This window comes from Vidua chalybeata, chromosome 18 (genome assembly GCF_026979565.1).
Source record: "Vidua chalybeata isolate OUT-0048 chromosome 18, bVidCha1 merged haplotype, whole genome shotgun sequence".
NCBI classification, from domain to species: domain Eukaryota; kingdom Metazoa; phylum Chordata; class Aves; order Passeriformes; family Viduidae; genus Vidua; species Vidua chalybeata.
Window position 1 is genome coordinate 14187175 of NC_071547.1, and position 15930 is coordinate 14203104.

A 15930-nucleotide genomic window follows, 5' to 3' on the forward strand; every position below is an offset into this window, starting at 1 on the left:
CCCAGAGCTCTGTTTATGGGTCATGCCAACTTAGGGGGTACTATTTTAAAGATGAGCTGTTTAAGAGCAAAGATTCTCTTGATCTACCTTTGAAATAATAATTTCTGGGAACAGAGGTCTTCTTTTCTCCCCGGGAGCACAGGGTCTTCATCACTCTTTTCCCTCTCTGTTTAAACTTCTTATGGGATCACAGCTACTTTAACATCTGCTTACTTTAACATGGAAGCCTTTCCTAGGTATCTACCATTTGAACGATTCATCTCCCCATATTTTTCAATGCATTACAGGGAAAAAGAGCCTGATGTATCAATTATATTCCTCTCCATATCTTTATAAGAGGATTTTCAGCCTTAAACTAAAGGCATCTCTTCATCCTCCCGTCTGGGACTTCACTTCTTCTTCACTGACCTCAGTGTCTTCAGGTTGTTCTTCTATGTGTTTGCACTTTGTCCTTTTCTCTCACTCGAGGAAGGCACTGAAAGAGTTAATATCTGACCCAGGGCCTGCAGTTGGTTACGTGACACTGGGCCCTGTAGCTTGCAGCCGGAGCTGCGGCTGGGCTAGGGGGCAGTTAGGATCTCAGCAGCCAGGCCAGAACACAGCAGCAGCACATCTCAGCAGCAGGGGCTGATGGCTTCTCCTCCCCCTGCCCGGTGGTTGCAGGTGAACCTCAGCAGCAGCAGAATCTTGGCCGAGGCAGCCCAGCCCTGGCTGCTCCTGGGCCCAGCGGACCCAGCTCCACCGGGCTGGTGGCAGGGCAGGGTTTAGTAGCAGCAAGATGTCAGCAGCCGCAGCCACGGCCCGGCCCGGCCCCGGCCCCACGGCTCCCCTCTCCTGCCCGGCAGCCGATGGGGCCCGGTGGGCTCCCTGGGAATGGGCCCGGCCCCGCGGCAGGGCCTGCCCGGCCCCGCGGCAGGGCCTGCCCGGCCCGGCCTGGCTGAGACGGGGTCTGGGCCGGCCTCCTTACCTCTTTGCTGGCCAGAAGGGAAAAAGATCCTCCTGGGCTTTTTTGTCTTTAACAGGTATCTTCACAGAGGCGTGTACAGTTCCCTTAGTAATTTAACAAATTGTCAATTCTCAAGACTAATTACTGATTTATCTTTTTGTCAGGGACAGAGGAAAGTGCTAACAGCTTCTTTTAGAAAGTCACTTCCCTGAGTGCCTCCAATACAAAACCAATACAATTTGTCAGTGTGTTGCTGCATGTGTGGTGCTGTGGGTCTGTGCACGATTGCTGTGTGTTGCTGTGTGTGTTGCTGTGTGTTGCTGTGTGTGTGGTGCTGTCGGTGCTGTGTTGCTGTGTGTGTGGTGCTGTTGGTGCTGTGTGTTTCTGTGTCTGTGTGTGGTGCTATTGGTGCTGTGCGTTTCTGTGTGTGTGTTGCTGTGTGTGTGGTGCTGTCAGTGCTGTGTGTTGCTGTGTGTGTGTTGCTGTGTATTGCTGTTATAAATTGAGGCGAATAATTTGTTCAGCCTTTCAAGAGTTAATCAGAAATTTATTGGTTACAGCAAGCAATGGCAAGCAAACAGCGCTGGGTGCAGCCGGGGAGTCAGCGCTCCGCCTACGGCTCACACCGTTTCCCCCTTCCCACAGTCTTTTTATACTCTTTTTCTTCTGTGTCCGCGGTATCTCTGGGTGTACTCTGCGCTTGCGCCTTCTGTTGCTAGGGGGTCTTCTTCTACTCTCTGGTGGTCGTTTGGGGAAGGCTCCTCTCTTCTTCCTCGGTGAAAGTCCACGGCCCTGTAATGATCTTTTCCATATTAGGTTGTATGTTATATGCGCCTAAGTTCTAGTTACACAATCAGCTTAAGTAATCAACATACTAGCTAGTTTCTGTCTTGCGGTTTTCTGTTATCTACACAAGGCTTCTCCTTTCTGTGTTGATGAACAAAGAGTCCTTTCTAACTTATCACAATCCCTCCTTTTCTTTTTCTTTATTTTGTTCATCAAACCTTTTTAGTTCTTGTAAGCCAAGGGCTAAGGTTTCATTAGTCTCAGGATCCTCCAGTATGGGTTCATATTTGGCCCTTATCAACATGAGGTGTGCGGCCTCCAATCTCCCCCTTAGTATGTCTGTGATCCTATTAAAAATACACAGGCCAAAGGTTAGTCCCAAAATCAGCAAAATTAGGGGCCGTGCAATTGTGGACAATAGGGTAGTCAGCCATGGGGAACTGTTGAACCAGGTTTCATACCAACTTTGTTGGGTTTCTCTTTCCCTTTTTCGTTTTTCTAATCCTTCCCTTAGTTTTGTCATTGTATCCCTGACTACCCGTGTGATCTGCATAGATACAACACTCCTCTCTGAGCACTGCACATAGCCCTCCTTGCTGTAGGAACAGGAGGTCCAATCCTCTCCTATTTTGCAAAACTACTTCAGATAGGGATCTTACTGATTTCTCTAAGGCTGATATTGATTGCTCTATTCGCTCTAAGTCCTCGTCCACTGCTATCCTTAGAGAGTGAAATTCTTTCGTTTGTTTTACTAAGGAGGCCACTCCCTTGCTTACACCCGCTCTCCCCATGAGCATTAAAGCAGCCACTGTAAGTGTAGTAAAAGGTTCTCGTTCTTGTAGATGGTGTGCTGGGGTAGATGCAGGTTATATACATAGTCTTGAGGGTGATACATAATTTTTGGGATTATGACTACATGTATGTAGTAATCTGAGGTTTCATTGAAAATTTCTAGGGAGATGCAGGGTGTGAGTCCTCCTTTTGCACAGATCCACTTTATGTTTTTAGCAGGGAGTAACCACTTGGCTGGCTTATCCTCTCGTTTTGCTGTAGTCATTGTTTCACACAGGAACTCCATGTGCTGGGGCACTCGGCTAATGCATCTCCCCTTCCCTGTTACTGAGGCTAATGTGATTCTTGCTCCCGCGAATCTTTTTAATTACATGAAGGGGGGTTACTGCCATTTGCACGTCTTGCCTTTTCTGATATTCTAACACCTTCATAAAATGGGGGTTTAACATCAAAGCAGAGCCAACAATGCTCTGTAAGCGGGGGTTAGTTACATTCAAGACCCGGTACGCTCCCTCTACCAGCTTTCAAAGGGTGTTAAATCGAGAATCCTCGCTAGGGGTTACTATTGTCTGGTTATCAACAGTTGAATTTTCTATTCCTGAGTTACTTTGATTACTGATTATTTCAACATAACTTGGCTCTCCATCTTTGCCTATTACTGGGTTAGGGCCTACTGGTCGGGTATCTGGTGGGATAGGCTCCTTCTTTATGGTAAACATGTTACCTCTGTCCTTAGCGGGTTCCACATACCGAAAACCCCATGTTCGTCCCACTGTCCATCCTGGATCTGATGGTTTAGTTACATTCAGATACACAAATTGACAATTCCCTTGATTGCCATCAGACCAGTCCTTCTGCGGAGCTTTACAGCCGTGGGGTCCCCAAGAAACAGTAAGCCATTGATCTCCTTCTACTGACCAATCTGATGCTATTGTTTCACAGCCCCAATACCCACAGAAGTATTCCCCGGGGTAATTGCAATATCCCTTTCCGGGATTTGATGCTGGACACATATAGAAACCGATTTTATTTAGACATGGTTCGATGGGGGCCAATGTACATAATGACGATGTAAAACTAGGAGATCCAGACGATATCCGAGTTTGAATTTCCTTCCCATCTACTCGGGTTAATATCCATTTAAAGGGTTGATGTGAAAATTGAGAATATCCTTCTGGCAACAATATAATCAGAATTACAATAACGATAACTTGCCAAGGAGGATGGAGTCGTGGTTTTGCACTTAACTCATAATTCCCTACCATTCCCTTTTTAGCTTGTTGCCCTTTTTGTCTACCCGGGGTGGTTGAGTCGGTACCTTTGGGGAGATTATCAATACCCATTTGGTAATAGTTGGAGTATTCCGGCATTATTCCACTTGGGATTGGGAAGAGCCTGGTTCTTTCCCCTCTGCTTCGCCCGCCGACTCGGGTGCTTCGAGCCGTGGGGATTACCATCTTCTCGGCAGCAGCGGTACTCTCCAGCGCATCCATTCCCTTTTCCCCTTCTAGCCTCATACTGCTCCCAGTTCTTATCTTTGACCGGGGATGAGTCACACAGGATTTCTTTCAGTTCTTTCTGACAACACCGGTTTACAATATGGGCAACAAAGGGGGCAGGTTCATTCAGGTGGAAACAAAAATTCTCAGGGTTAACCCCTTTCCTGTAAACCTCCCACCACTCTTCTGATTTGAACCTTACCCACTTATTCTCAAATTCCCCTAACTCTAGTATGATTCTTGTTAATCCTCACTCTAGCTTGTAGCAGCTGGAGCAAATCCCAGTAGGTGGCTTTCCTTTGCGGCAATGGACCCACCACCGTTCTTGGCAAGTTTTACAAACAAAGCACACAAAAGGATAACAATCACAACGTATTTCTTTACACACTACTCTATAATCATCAGCCAAGGGGTAAGTGTATCCTTTCTGTTCCCCTTCTTGGTCTATCTAGATTACCCACACTGAGTCCATTAGTCCTTCTTCAAGGTGACCTTCACGTTTCCGGGTTGGCTCGTTACTCTCCAATGGTCAGCTGTAGTAATCGGCCTTTAACTCGACTCGCGTGGGTCTATCCCTTCTCGGTGGTCCGAATTGCTGTCTCTGTGGTGAGTAAAACAACAAAGGGGCCTTCCCAACGAGGTGTTAAAGAATTTTCTTTCCACGATTTAATGAGTACTTTATCTCCAGGCTTAATCTTATGTATTGTTAAGTCTAATGGAGGTCTTTGAGTCAACAGCCCCTTTTTCCTCAATTCTCTCCTTCTGTTCATAATTTGCACTATGTAGGTATTGATCTGAGAATCTTTCAAACAAGGGTGATCTACAGGGGCCTCCATGTCATAGGGCATTCTGAATAGCATCTCAAAAAGGGATATCCCCACATCAGTTCGGGGTTGAGTGCGGATATTTAATAGAGCCAAGGGCAAACACTTGACCCAAGACATCTTTGTTTCTAGCATTAATTTAGTTAACTGTTTCTTGATTTCCCCATTCATCTGCTCCACTCTCCCAGAACTTTGCAGGTGCCATGGAGTATGATACTTCCACTGGGTCCCCAGGGCGGTGAGAACATCTTTTGCTATTTTTGAAGTAAAGTGAGAGCCCCTATCAGAATCTAGGATCTCTATCATCCCGTATCTAGGTATGATTTGTTCTTAACCACTGCATGAGATCTTGTTCTGGCGGTGGGGAATGCTTCTACATAGTGTGTCAAGTGATTTATTAATACCAACAAGTACTTGTATCTCTCTATTTTGGGTAGTTCAGTAAAGTCCACTTGTATATGAGAGAAAGGTCTTTGTGCTAACTTTCTCCCACCCATTGGTCTCTCTCTTTGTTGTTGCTTGTTTACCTTTTGACAGGTCAGGCAGTATTGGGTTACCTGTTTAGCCAGATTATAGATCCCTATACACATGTATTTGATGGCAAACTGATCGACTAAGGCCTGGGTGCCCCAATGGATTTTATCATGTATAGCCCCCAGGATTCTCATGGCTACTCCTTTCGGGAGTACTTCATCAATGGAAGCAATATTTGATTGAACTTTTTCAGTTCTGAGTGTTCCAATATAAGCCACAGATAAAAGGAAAAACTTTTTTTTTTTTTCCCCTTAGGGGTTAATTACTGAGGTTTTTAGGGAATCCCTTTTCTTTGTTTTATTGTCTCCTTTTGTCCATCAGATTGTAATCTGCGTCTGTCGGTCTCACCAGGGGAGCACAGTGAGGCTGCCTAACAGGGCAGGATGCCTATATATACTTTCATTTGTCCACATTCACTTAACTTTATTTTTCACTTACTGTCACACACAACAAAACAACTACAACAACTAGGTACCTTTTATTTTTCAACACACTTATTACACTTTTAGGTGTTCCTGGCCAGTCCCAGTGTTCTTGGATACCCCTCAATCCAGCTGTGTTGTTCCCAACCCCAGATCCTCTCAGGCTTATCCTCAAACCGGCAAAATTTTTACTCAATCCTGGGTGCTCTCGAATACTAATATCTCAACCCAGCAAACTTAATTCTGGGTGCTCTCGAATATTAATATCTCAACCCAGCAAACTTAATCCTGGGTGCTCTTGGAATGTTAATCCCTCAACCCAGCAGGTTTGAATCAACCCTGGATGCTCTTGGAATATTAATCCATCAACCCAGCAGGTTTAATCCTGAATGTTCTTGGGCATTCTTATCCCTCAATCCAGCAGAATTTTTAGGAGCCCCTCCTACACATTTTACCTTTTATTTTTCCCCAATAGATTATGCCAAGAAAACCCTCTTTTTACTTTTTTTTTTTCCTAATTAATTACCTTTTATTTCCCCCCCCCCCACCAAGGGGTCCCACTCTTTCTCTGAGACCCAGTCCCAGTTTCCCCGGGGGGGTTCTCGCACTCTTTTTATCACTCACTTTGTCTCTTTGCTGGCCGCTTTTCTCACGAAAAAGCCGGAAACGCAGCATGGGAGACTACCGCTCTCACTTAGCAGGTCTGGGGTAACCAGCCCGCCTGTCATTCACACACATTCATCCTCCCTTTATCCGCCCCATCCCACATAAATTTACGAACTCCTAAGGGTTCAATCCAAACTACTGGGGAGGAAAGAAAAGGAGAAAAAAAATTGCCTTAGTTCTTCCTTTTAATGCTAAGGCTGTGCCACTCATTTATCCTTTCTCAATCTTCTTCAAACACGACTCAGGTTTCGGGGACTAGGTGGCTTTTCCCACAGATTAAATTCACTATTTCACACCTTGCTTGTTCAACCCCTGGGTTATAGTATCTCGGCAATTCAGGGGTACATGCACGACACATGTATCTCCATCTATATGAAATACAATACCACCTCCTCTGACACTTCAAGCATCGGAGGAGAACTCAAGCTGTGTGCCAGTCTGGTTTCCAGCAAAAGGTTGTCAATCCACACACGAAGCAGGGGATTACCCCTTCCATACCCCACCTCAAGGGGTTCCTAAGCGCCTGTTCAACTGGCGGTTGTTCCCAGTCAAAGGCTAGATAGCAACTTGTTGAACTTTGGTATATCCCTCCCAAGAACACTCTGTCTCTCCCTCCGTCCTCCCATTCTATGACTACTCAGTCCCCTGATGGATGAAGAGACTGACTTGGTTCAAGCTGAAACCACCTGTGGAGAGCCTGTCTGGGAGGCCGGGCTCCCTCGGCCCGGGCTTGGAGTTCTGCAGCCTCTGTGGGCAGATCGTCTCTCACTTGTAACAAGAACTAAACAGCAAATCCCGTAATGCAAAGGATCTCCCAGTGACAGCTTTTCACACTGAAGGGCAGTGCTATTGTATAACAAACACTTAACTCTTAGCCCAGCCGGGCTCGCTGGCTACTTTTGCAAGCTTTTTACCAACTAGCGATGCTTGTAAGCGGTGCTTGTAACTCCCACCTTGTACCACGCTCCCACTAGCTGCGCTATCAGAGAGCGGCGTTCAAAGCAGCTCCTCAAACCGCGGCTTGTGCCCACACGCCCGCTGCGCTATCAGCTGGGCTGCGCCTAAAGCACCTTTGCAAGCCCCGACTTAAGCCCCGCGCCACGCTGCCCCCGCTCGCCAGGGACAGCCCATGCCGCGCATGCGCACCACCCGCTCTATCACGCAGTGTGGGCTGAGAGCTGCCCCGCGCATGCGCTCCCCAGCACCGCCGCGCCGCGTCTCTGTATCTTAGTAACGCCGCACCGCGCTTCACACACACACACACACACACACAAGCACACACGTCTGGATGTAACAAACACACCACACCGAAACTGGGACACACCACACCACAATCGGGACACAACACACAACACACTGAAATCACGATTTCTCCCTCGCCGAGCCGCGCTATCAGCTGGGGAGGTCCTCCCGCCTTTTCTTAGTCTGGCTTCTAGTTACCCGCTGGTTATTCCCCTGGAGCTCAGCATTCAACTCATCCCCCCCCGAGTCATCTTGGATCGGGGCAGAGGGTTCAGGATGTTGTGGTGAATGTGGAGGTAGGGGTGAGTAAAGGTTCCGGGGAGGAGAACGGGGCGGGGGGGGGGGGGGGGGAAGTGGTGGAGGGGGAGGAGGTATGTAGGGTGGAGGGGTGGAATCGGGTAGGTCTGTATCCTCTTTCAATCTTTTCTTCTTCTCCCTAGTACTAAGTGCAAACAACTTAGTGCGAGTTTCCCCCACTATCCAGAGGGAGGCATACTCGCTCTCCTCTAAGTTCAAGGGCTCTTTAGAATTCACATAAATATTTAAAGCCTGACATATCCAATCCTCAAATGAGCCAAACACTGGCCAGTACAAATGGTCCCCTCTTATTTGTTTCCCTCCCCAAACCTCTATGCAGTAGTGCACCATTTTCACCTTGTCCTTTCCTTTCCTGGAGGGGAAGGCATCCCAATTTTTAATCATTAGTCCTAATGGGCTATCTGGAGGAATTTGGGGAAGCTTTACAGGGGTTCCCCCACCCATGGGACCAGAGGGGCTTGCTTTTCCTCTCTCCCATCTTCCAGAGTGCCTTCTTACACACACCTCCACGCTTCCCTCAATTCGTGGCCCAGCCCGTCGCCGGGCGTGGGAAACGCACTACTATGAGGTCCACACTCACGTCGTCTCACAGAGACATCTCACTCATCACACTCCGGGATCCCAACCCCGACCGAGCGGCCCCCGGTTTCCTTTAAACGGGGCAACCTCAGTAGCCCCGAAGGACCACTGAAAGGTACTTACACAATCCTGTGTCTTCGCCCGGGACTTCGTGCACAAAGATTAAGGGGTTGCCGGCTATTCTTTGCTTGCCACCGGATTTGGGTTCGTCGGTAAGGGTCCCAGAGGGAAGACTCCTGAGCGGGGCTCGCTGCCAAGGCAGCGAGGGTGCCTCCCCAGGAGGAGCTTCCAGCGGATAGCCCTTATCCGAGTCACGGCACCAGATTGTTATAAATTGAGGCGAATAATTTATGCAGCCTTTCGAGAGTTAATCAGAAATTTATTGGTTACAGCAAGCAATGGCAAGCAAACAGCGCTGGGTGCAGCCGGGGAGTCAGCGCTCCGCCTACGGCTCACACCGTTTCCCCCTTCCCACAGTCTTTTTATACTCTTTTTCTTCTGTGTCCGCGGTATCTCTGGGTGTACTCTGCGCTTGCGCCTTCTGTTGCTAGGGGGTCTTCTTCTACTCTCTGGTGGTCGTTTGGGGAAGGCTCCTCTCTTCTTCCTCGGTGAAAGTCCACGGCCCTGTAATGATCTTTTCCATATTAGGTTGTATGTTATATGCGCCTAAGTTCTAGTTACACAATCAGCTTAAGTAATCAACATACTAGCTAGTTTCTGTCTTGCGGTTTTCTGTTATCTACACAAGGCTTCTCCTTTCTGTGTTGATGAACAAAGAGTCCTTTCTAACTTATCACATTGCAGTGTGCGTGGTGCTGTCGGTGCTGTTTCTCTCTGTGGGTTGCTGTGTGTGTGGTGCTGTCGGTGCTGCTGTCAGTCTGTGCACGGTCAGCGCCCGCGGGTCTGACGCCACCCTCACACTGTGCGCACGCATGTACGCATGTGCGCATGTGCGCGCACGTGAGCGCACGCGTGTCTGTGTTTGCAGTCGTGCGCGCAAGTATTTTGCTCGCGAGTCGCCGCGCATGCGCGGTGCCGCGCTGGACGTGGCAGCGGCGGGAGCCATGCGGGCGGTGGTGCCGGGGCCGGGGCCGTGGCTCCTGCTGACGGCCCTGGCGGTGAGCGGCGGCTCGGAGCACCCCCGGTTTCGCGAGACCGTGCTTCGGGACCTGGCCCGCGGCAAGGTGGAGGTGAGCGCGGGTGGGCACCGCGGGATACGCCGGGGGTGAACCGGTGCCCGCAGGTGCCTGACGGGGTGTCCTCTCCCGCAGACATGCGGCGGGTGACGGCTGAACCGCCTCAGGGAGGTACGTACTGGGGCAGGGGCGGGGCTGGGAGTCGGGGCTTCCCAACGCTGAGCCGGGCTCGACCGGCCACTCTCCGCAGGTGAAGGCGTTCGTCACCCAGGACATCCCGTTGTAGTACCTGCCGGCAGCGACTGCAGCGCTGGGGTCCCGATGGGATGGGTGGCGGATGGGATGGGATCGGTGCGGGACAGGATGTAAGGGAATGAAGTACGGGAGGGGATGGGCTGAGGGAGGATGGGGCTTTGTGAGGAATGAAGGACAGGGTTTGGTGAGGAGTGGAGAATGGGTAGTTGGGGAATGTGATGAAGGATAGGATGGTATTACATGGGAAACAGGATGGGGTGGGGGACAGAACAGATAGGATGGAATGCAGTGGGATATGAGAGAAAATGAGCCAGGATGGAGGATGGTACAGGATAGACAGGAATGGTATGTGATGGAGGACAGAAGACAATATGATGAAGGATGGAATGAGATAAGGGTTAAATGGGCCTGATCAGTGCTGCCCACTCCTTGACACATTGCCCAGCCATAACCTGGAGATGAAACACCTGCCTGGTGCTGACCCTGAGCTTGTGCTCCTCAGCCTCCGGTATGAAGAGCTAGAGGTGAGTGGGCAGCGTGGCACCTGCTGCCACAGGGCCTGGGGTGGTCAGTGCCCCACAGGTGCCAGGCTACAGCCCCTGTCTGGGTGCAGAGAATTCCCCTGAGCGACATGACGCGGGAGGAGATCAACCAGCTGGTGCAGGAGTTGGGCTTCTATCGCAAGGAGACACCTGATACCCCTGTGCCAGAGGAGTTCCAGTTTGCCCCTGCCAAGTCTCTGCCAATACTGCTGCCCTGCCATGTACCCACTGCTGATGGCAAGACCCCATCCAAATGTGACAAGGAAGAACACCCAGACCTCTAGCAAGGAGTGTCACCCTTAGGACAGGGTGCTGCAGCCAGTCCACAGTGTGGGGAATGAGGGCATTATGGCAGCTGGACATGATGTCACAGGGCGGCAAAGGTTTTCCACCCCTGCTCTTGCTTGTGTGCTGGTTGATGCCCTCCTGTCCTTCGAGCCCATTATCCTTGGCCAGTCAGAAGGAGCAGCATTCTTTGCAGTCTCTTGCTGTGCCCAGACGTTTCGCTGCTCCCAGCACTGGGCAGTAGTATCCTGCCTGCATGGGACAGGATGAAACCCTCAGCAGAAAGCGCCAGGTGCTAAGGGTGGATGTGCTGAGTCCCAGAGGTGGGAGAGCTGCCCCAAGAACGGGGCTTTACCCCCCAGCAGGGTTTATGTCATATCCAGCTCCTAGTAAAGCTTTTATTTTGCAGTCATCTGCACTGTGTCATCTTTTCAGAGGGAGCTTGGTGGTGTGCATCCCAAACTGCTCTGTTCTAAGCACAACTGAGTGCCCCAGAGCTTCTCACAGAGGCAGGAGAGGATGGCACAGTCATAGTCACTGCTGGTGAGCGACATACAGAACAACCTACAGAACAACTGCTGTTCCTGTGCCACCCCTCCCCAGCATGATAGAGGGGTGAGGGTGGTGGGCACTGTAGCATGGGATGAGCTGTTCTCACACGGTGCAGGAGGATGGGCATGAGACCATGAGTGAGTTCTGCAGTGTTGAACCAAAGCCCCATGGCTGCATTGGCCCAGTGGGGACATCTGACCCTCAGCTACGGAAGGCAGTGAGGCACAGCTGCACTTGACTAAGGCACAGCTGCACTTGAGTACAGCCTTGCTGGCCATGTGGGATCTTTTCCCTATGCCAGGCCTGGGCCAACAGGAGGCAGTGAACCCTGGTCAGGGTGGCTCAGATATGGACATCATCAATGAGGTGAGGAGCAGTACACGCCCCAGTTCCCTCCAGGCTGGGTAAGCAGTTGTGTTGCAGGTAGAGGGGCCTGCAGCAGCTGCACTGCCAGCGTTCCCCAAGCACTGGGGTGTGTGATATGCCACTGGCAGAAGGACCTGAGCCAGAGGCATTGCCCTAGATAAACCTTTATTATCTGGCTGGTGTTGGTACAGATATCAGCACAGGTGTAGAGATGTGACAGAGGGGCGGGCAGCGCTGAGCACATGGGTGGCCTGAACTGGAGAGGAGAGTGGGGGCAGTTGTCCCAGCTTCTCCATTCATCTTGCACTCCCCTGGGACCCCTTGCTGCTACCTCCTCCCCAGCCACAGGTGCCCCTAATGTGGAAGTGCCTCAGGTGCATGTGGAGGGGGGAAGCAGGGAGTTGGGACGGTTGTGGAGCTGTCCCCAGGGAGGTGACACCAAGCAGGGCCTGCAGTGGGCAGAGGCTTCCTTGCAGAGGGCGAAGGGAACCACTGACAGGTGCTGCCTGCAGGATGCAGCATGATCCAGACCCATGAGGTGGCCCAAGTCTGAGGGCACAGCTGTGCCCATGACACCTCAGGGACACAGGGATGGTACCCTGCAGGGCAAATAATTCCTGGAGAACAAATAACTTAAAAGGCTGGAGCAAGGTGGGGGGCAAGCCAAGGTGGGAGCATCTCCAGCAGCGCCCACCTGGCTCTGCCCACAGCTGGCCGAGGCAGAAGCAGTTCTGCCAAGGCAGAGGTGTGGGAGTGGCCTGGTGGAAGAGTTCTCCTGTCCCCAGTGCCAGACCCATGGCCCCCCAGACCCTCCCAGGCAAGCAGTTCCCTTGCCCACAGGCAGTTCTGGGGTGAGGGCAGCAGTGGGGGTGGGAAGGGCACGCTCTAGCACTCTTTCTGCCGCATGCGCAACTCGTGGCGACGCAGGTGGTTATAGAGGGACTGCACGTAGGTGAAGACGCACTTGGCGTCAGGCTTCTTCCCCATGATCATCATGTCTTCAACCTCCACCAGCGGCACGCAGTCCACCAGCGTCCTGCAGAGATGAAGCCTTCAGCATGGCCTCAAGCAGGCTGCCCCCATGTGGGGGCTGGGATGCGCACCCCACACTGCCCAGGGCCTGCTGGTGTGGGCACTGCTGCCCTCAGACCTGCTGAGCTCCTTTACACATCCCCCACCCCACCCTGGTACCCACAGCCCTTCTGCTCCTGACATGGGGAAGAGTATGTGCTGTCTGCCCTGAGAGGTGCCTGCCCCAGGGCAGGGGTTGCCCAGCTGTCTGCACCCCTGACTCCTGAGATGCTCTCCATCCTACTTCTTGGTGCTGGCAATCATCCCCTGCTAAAGCTGTGCCCACCCTCCTCCAGCTGATGCTGATGGCCTCTAGGGAGAGCCCAGCCTGGCTGCAGGTGTCTGCTGTGCCCCTGCCTCAAACCCTACCAAGTGGTTCAGGGAAAGCAGGGGGTGGGTCTTGGTTATGTGCTGCCCTTACTCCTGCCTCAAACTCCAGCCCTGCTCTTTTGCCTTCCCCCAAGCCCTGCCAACCTGGCTCCCTCCCTTGCCCTGGACTGCAGTCCAGGGGCTACCTGCACCAGGCCCAGCACACCCTACTGCTGGAGTGGGCACTGCCCTGCCTCAGCTCACTCAGCCTGGCCTATCTCCTCCTCTCTTTGCCCCACCACAGTGCAGGGGTCCATGCAGGACCCAGCTCCAGGAGCTACCAGTCTTGTGGCACCCTGGCAGCTTAGCTGTGGTTGTATCCCCATCCCCATAGTAGCCTTGGGGCTCTGCTGCTGCCCTTTTGGTGGGGTGGCCCACTCTGCCTTGCCATCCATCCAGTTCCCTGGGCCATGTCTCTCCCCAAGCTGGGGCTCCCTGGGTGCTTGAAGGGACTGACAACATGATTAGGAGTCACGATGGCAACCTGGAAGGGCATGGAGGGGATCTGGCCACCTCTTGTCCTCTCCTTTCTAATGTGAGAGAAGGGGAGGGGGGGCCAGAAGCAACCCTACCACTGCTGCCAACTCTCCTGGCCCTGCCCAGGTCCTGCACCTCTACCAGGCATTGTTCCCTCTTCAGGCTGCTGCTGCTGCTGGATCAAGGGCTGCACTGGCACTGGGGGCAGTGCTGACACAAACTGGCAGCACCTGCTGCTGCCGTGGCCAGTTCAGCTGCTTTGGCCTGGGCTGCTCAAGGTTCTGCCCAAAGGATCTGGGTGCACAAGGAAGATCTCCCAAGGCAGGGCTCTGCCCCCAAAGACAGGGTACACAAGGAGGGTCTGAACCCTACGCTTGCCACCCACCACAACAACACCCTCAACCCCCAAGCCCCGTACCTCCCCTCTCCCCTCCTGCAATAGCCCCAGTGCACATGTTGACCCCCTAGAACAGCCCCACCCCAAGGAACGACCCCAGCCAGTACCAGCCCCTGGGGAGCACCAGGGCCCAGGAGAGGCCCCCACTCTGGGTCCCATGGCTCCAACCATTGCATTAGGTCTCTGCTGCCTGCTCAGTGGGCTCCAAACCCACAGCTTGGCTGGCACCAGCCCCACCTCATGATTTGGCCACTGTAGGGATGGTGGGGGATGATGCTTGGGGCCTTGGGAAAGCCCTTGCCACTGCCAGCCTGGCTTGGGGGCTAGTGGCAGAGCAACGGCAGTGCACAGAGTGACTCTGCCCTTATAAAGCCATTGTTTGGGCCCTGGTGTGTCAGCATTGTGCAGAGCCAGGGGAGCCACAGCTCTAGCACCAGCCAGGATGCCCTGAGACAGGCACAAACACTGCAGGACGAGGCAGGACCTGAGCCTTGAGTCACACTTTCCAGGCTCCTGCTTTTGCCCATATATGAGCAGGCAGCATCTTGGAGCTGGGCATGCACCCTGGGGCAGGGGAATGAGGCAGCAAGTGGAAGCAGTGATGCTTCAGCATCCTGGGGGGCCACCCACACTCAGGCAGCACCATTCAGAACACCTTGAGTGGCATCCCTAGCAACTGACCCCTGGTCCAGGCTCAGCCATGGGGGCAGGGCTCTGTTCTAACTACTGCCCTCCCCACAGCTGGAGAGCAAACAGCACTCCAGGGTGACACAGTCCCCCCTGCCCAAACCCCCATAGGTGCTATTCCAGAAGACCGGAGCCTGGCCAGCTGTCTGCGCCCGTCTCCTGCTGGGCCCTGTCTGGCACTGCCAGGGCTCGCCCCTCACCCATCAGCATCCCCCAGTCTCGTCCACAGCTGAGGCAGTCAGTTCCCTGCCGAGCCATGGTGGTGGTGAGCACATGGGCACTTGGAGGGGAAGGTTCTCACCATCGGTCCTGGGGGGCTGACAATGGACTACGACTTTTTGGTTTTTACCAGCCCCTTCTGGACCAGGCAGCGATAGAATTCCTGAATGTATGTGTACACACACTTCCAATCTGGCTCGCGCATCCGGACCATGTCCTCCACGTCCAGCAACTGTGGACAGTCCGCGTGCTTCCTGGGTGCAGGGAGAGAGAGGGGCAAGCCAGTGACCACAGCCCAATCAGGGAGGGGAGGAAGAGAAAACAAGAGACACAGATCAGTGCAGTTCCCATCCCACTGGCAGCTGCTCCGCTCTGGCATGCTCTGAGGATGCACATATGCAGGGGCAGGAGGGCTCCAGGCACCCCATGCCAAGGCCATTCAGTGATATTGGGGGGCACAAGCAAGGGGGAGAGGGGCACGTGAGTGGCGTGGAGAGGCGTGAAGTCCAGAGGGAAAGACAGACGAAAGAGGAGGAGGAGTAGGAGGACGAGTGAGGTGTTCTGGTGCGCCAGGTGCTTGGGGAGCGGGTTCCAGAGTGGAGCGGCGCTCTATACAGCTCCGATATAGAACCACTGGGGCGGGGGGCAAGCCCAGCCCTCCTGCCCAGCTCCACTTGGAACCGCGCGACACAGCCCTGGTGCAGGAAGCTCGGGAAAGGACGCTCACAAGAGCTGGAGGAGGAGGAAGGACGAGAGGCCACCTGGCTTCCAGGCTGGAGAGATCGATGGCTCTCTCAAATCCACGCACCAGTTTCCCAATTAAGGCAAAAAATCCATTAACAGGAGCGCCAAGAGCCAGGCCCACAGCCCCTTTCTCGCTCCACCAAACAACACCACGGCACCCTGGGAGCTTGTGGGAGTCCCCATCTCATCCTGCCACCTTGGACATCAGCAGGATGGGACCCC

The 15930-nt window shown here is 52.9% G+C and overlaps 3 protein-coding genes across 13 annotated transcripts in view; 1 reads left to right on the top strand and 2 right to left on the bottom strand.

Moving 5' to 3' along the window:
- Positions 1-1484: 1484 nt before the first annotated feature.
- LOC128797207 (uncharacterized) lies at positions 1485-4089 on the bottom strand. 2 transcript variants are annotated; one of them, XM_053959581.1, is made up of 2 exons: positions 1822-4089; positions 1485-1738 (listed from the first exon to the last, which is right to left on the bottom strand). In XM_053959581.1, the coding sequence occupies exon 1, from the start codon at positions 4039-4041 to the stop codon at positions 3049-3051; it is 993 nt and encodes a 330-aa protein (XP_053815556.1). In that variant the 5' UTR covers positions 4042-4089; the 3' UTR covers positions 1485-1738; positions 1822-3048. The 2 variants fall into 2 exon arrangements, with proteins under 2 accessions (XP_053815556.1, XP_053815557.1); XM_053959582.1 differs by having other exon boundaries at positions 1485-1748.
- Positions 4090-4196: 107 nt separating this feature from the next.
- Positions 4197-15930, bottom strand: part of SMTN (smoothelin) — a 29393-nt gene continuing 17659 nt past the window's right edge. For 5 of the 10 annotated variants that reach the window (XM_053959000.1, XM_053958995.1, XM_053958998.1 and 2 more), the window contains one exon: positions 11301-12780. In XM_053959000.1, the coding sequence (XP_053814975.1) occupies positions 12630-12780 (151 nt within the window). In that variant the 3' untranslated portion in view covers positions 11301-12629. Of the gene's footprint in view, positions 4625-8099; positions 9233-11300; positions 12781-15046; positions 15219-15930 lie in introns of those variants that run through there. The other 5 variants (XM_053958997.1, XM_053958992.1, XR_008433943.1 and 2 more) reach the window with 4 other exon arrangements.
- On the top strand, positions 7695-11238 carry SELENOM (selenoprotein M). The gene is made up of 6 exons (XM_053959001.1): positions 7695-8007; positions 9597-9798; positions 9880-9915; positions 9995-10029; positions 10445-10523; positions 10613-11238. The coding sequence occupies exons 1-6, from the start codon at positions 8000-8002 to the stop codon at positions 10823-10825; spliced, it is 573 nt and encodes a 190-aa protein (XP_053814976.1). The 5' UTR covers positions 7695-7999; the 3' UTR covers positions 10826-11238.

What these genes read in the sequence shown, in the direction of transcription:
- LOC128797207 (XM_053959581.1), bottom strand. Translation starts at nt 4,041, where the DNA reads ATGAGGCTAGAAGGGGAAAAGGGAATGGATGCGCTGGAGAGTACCGCT.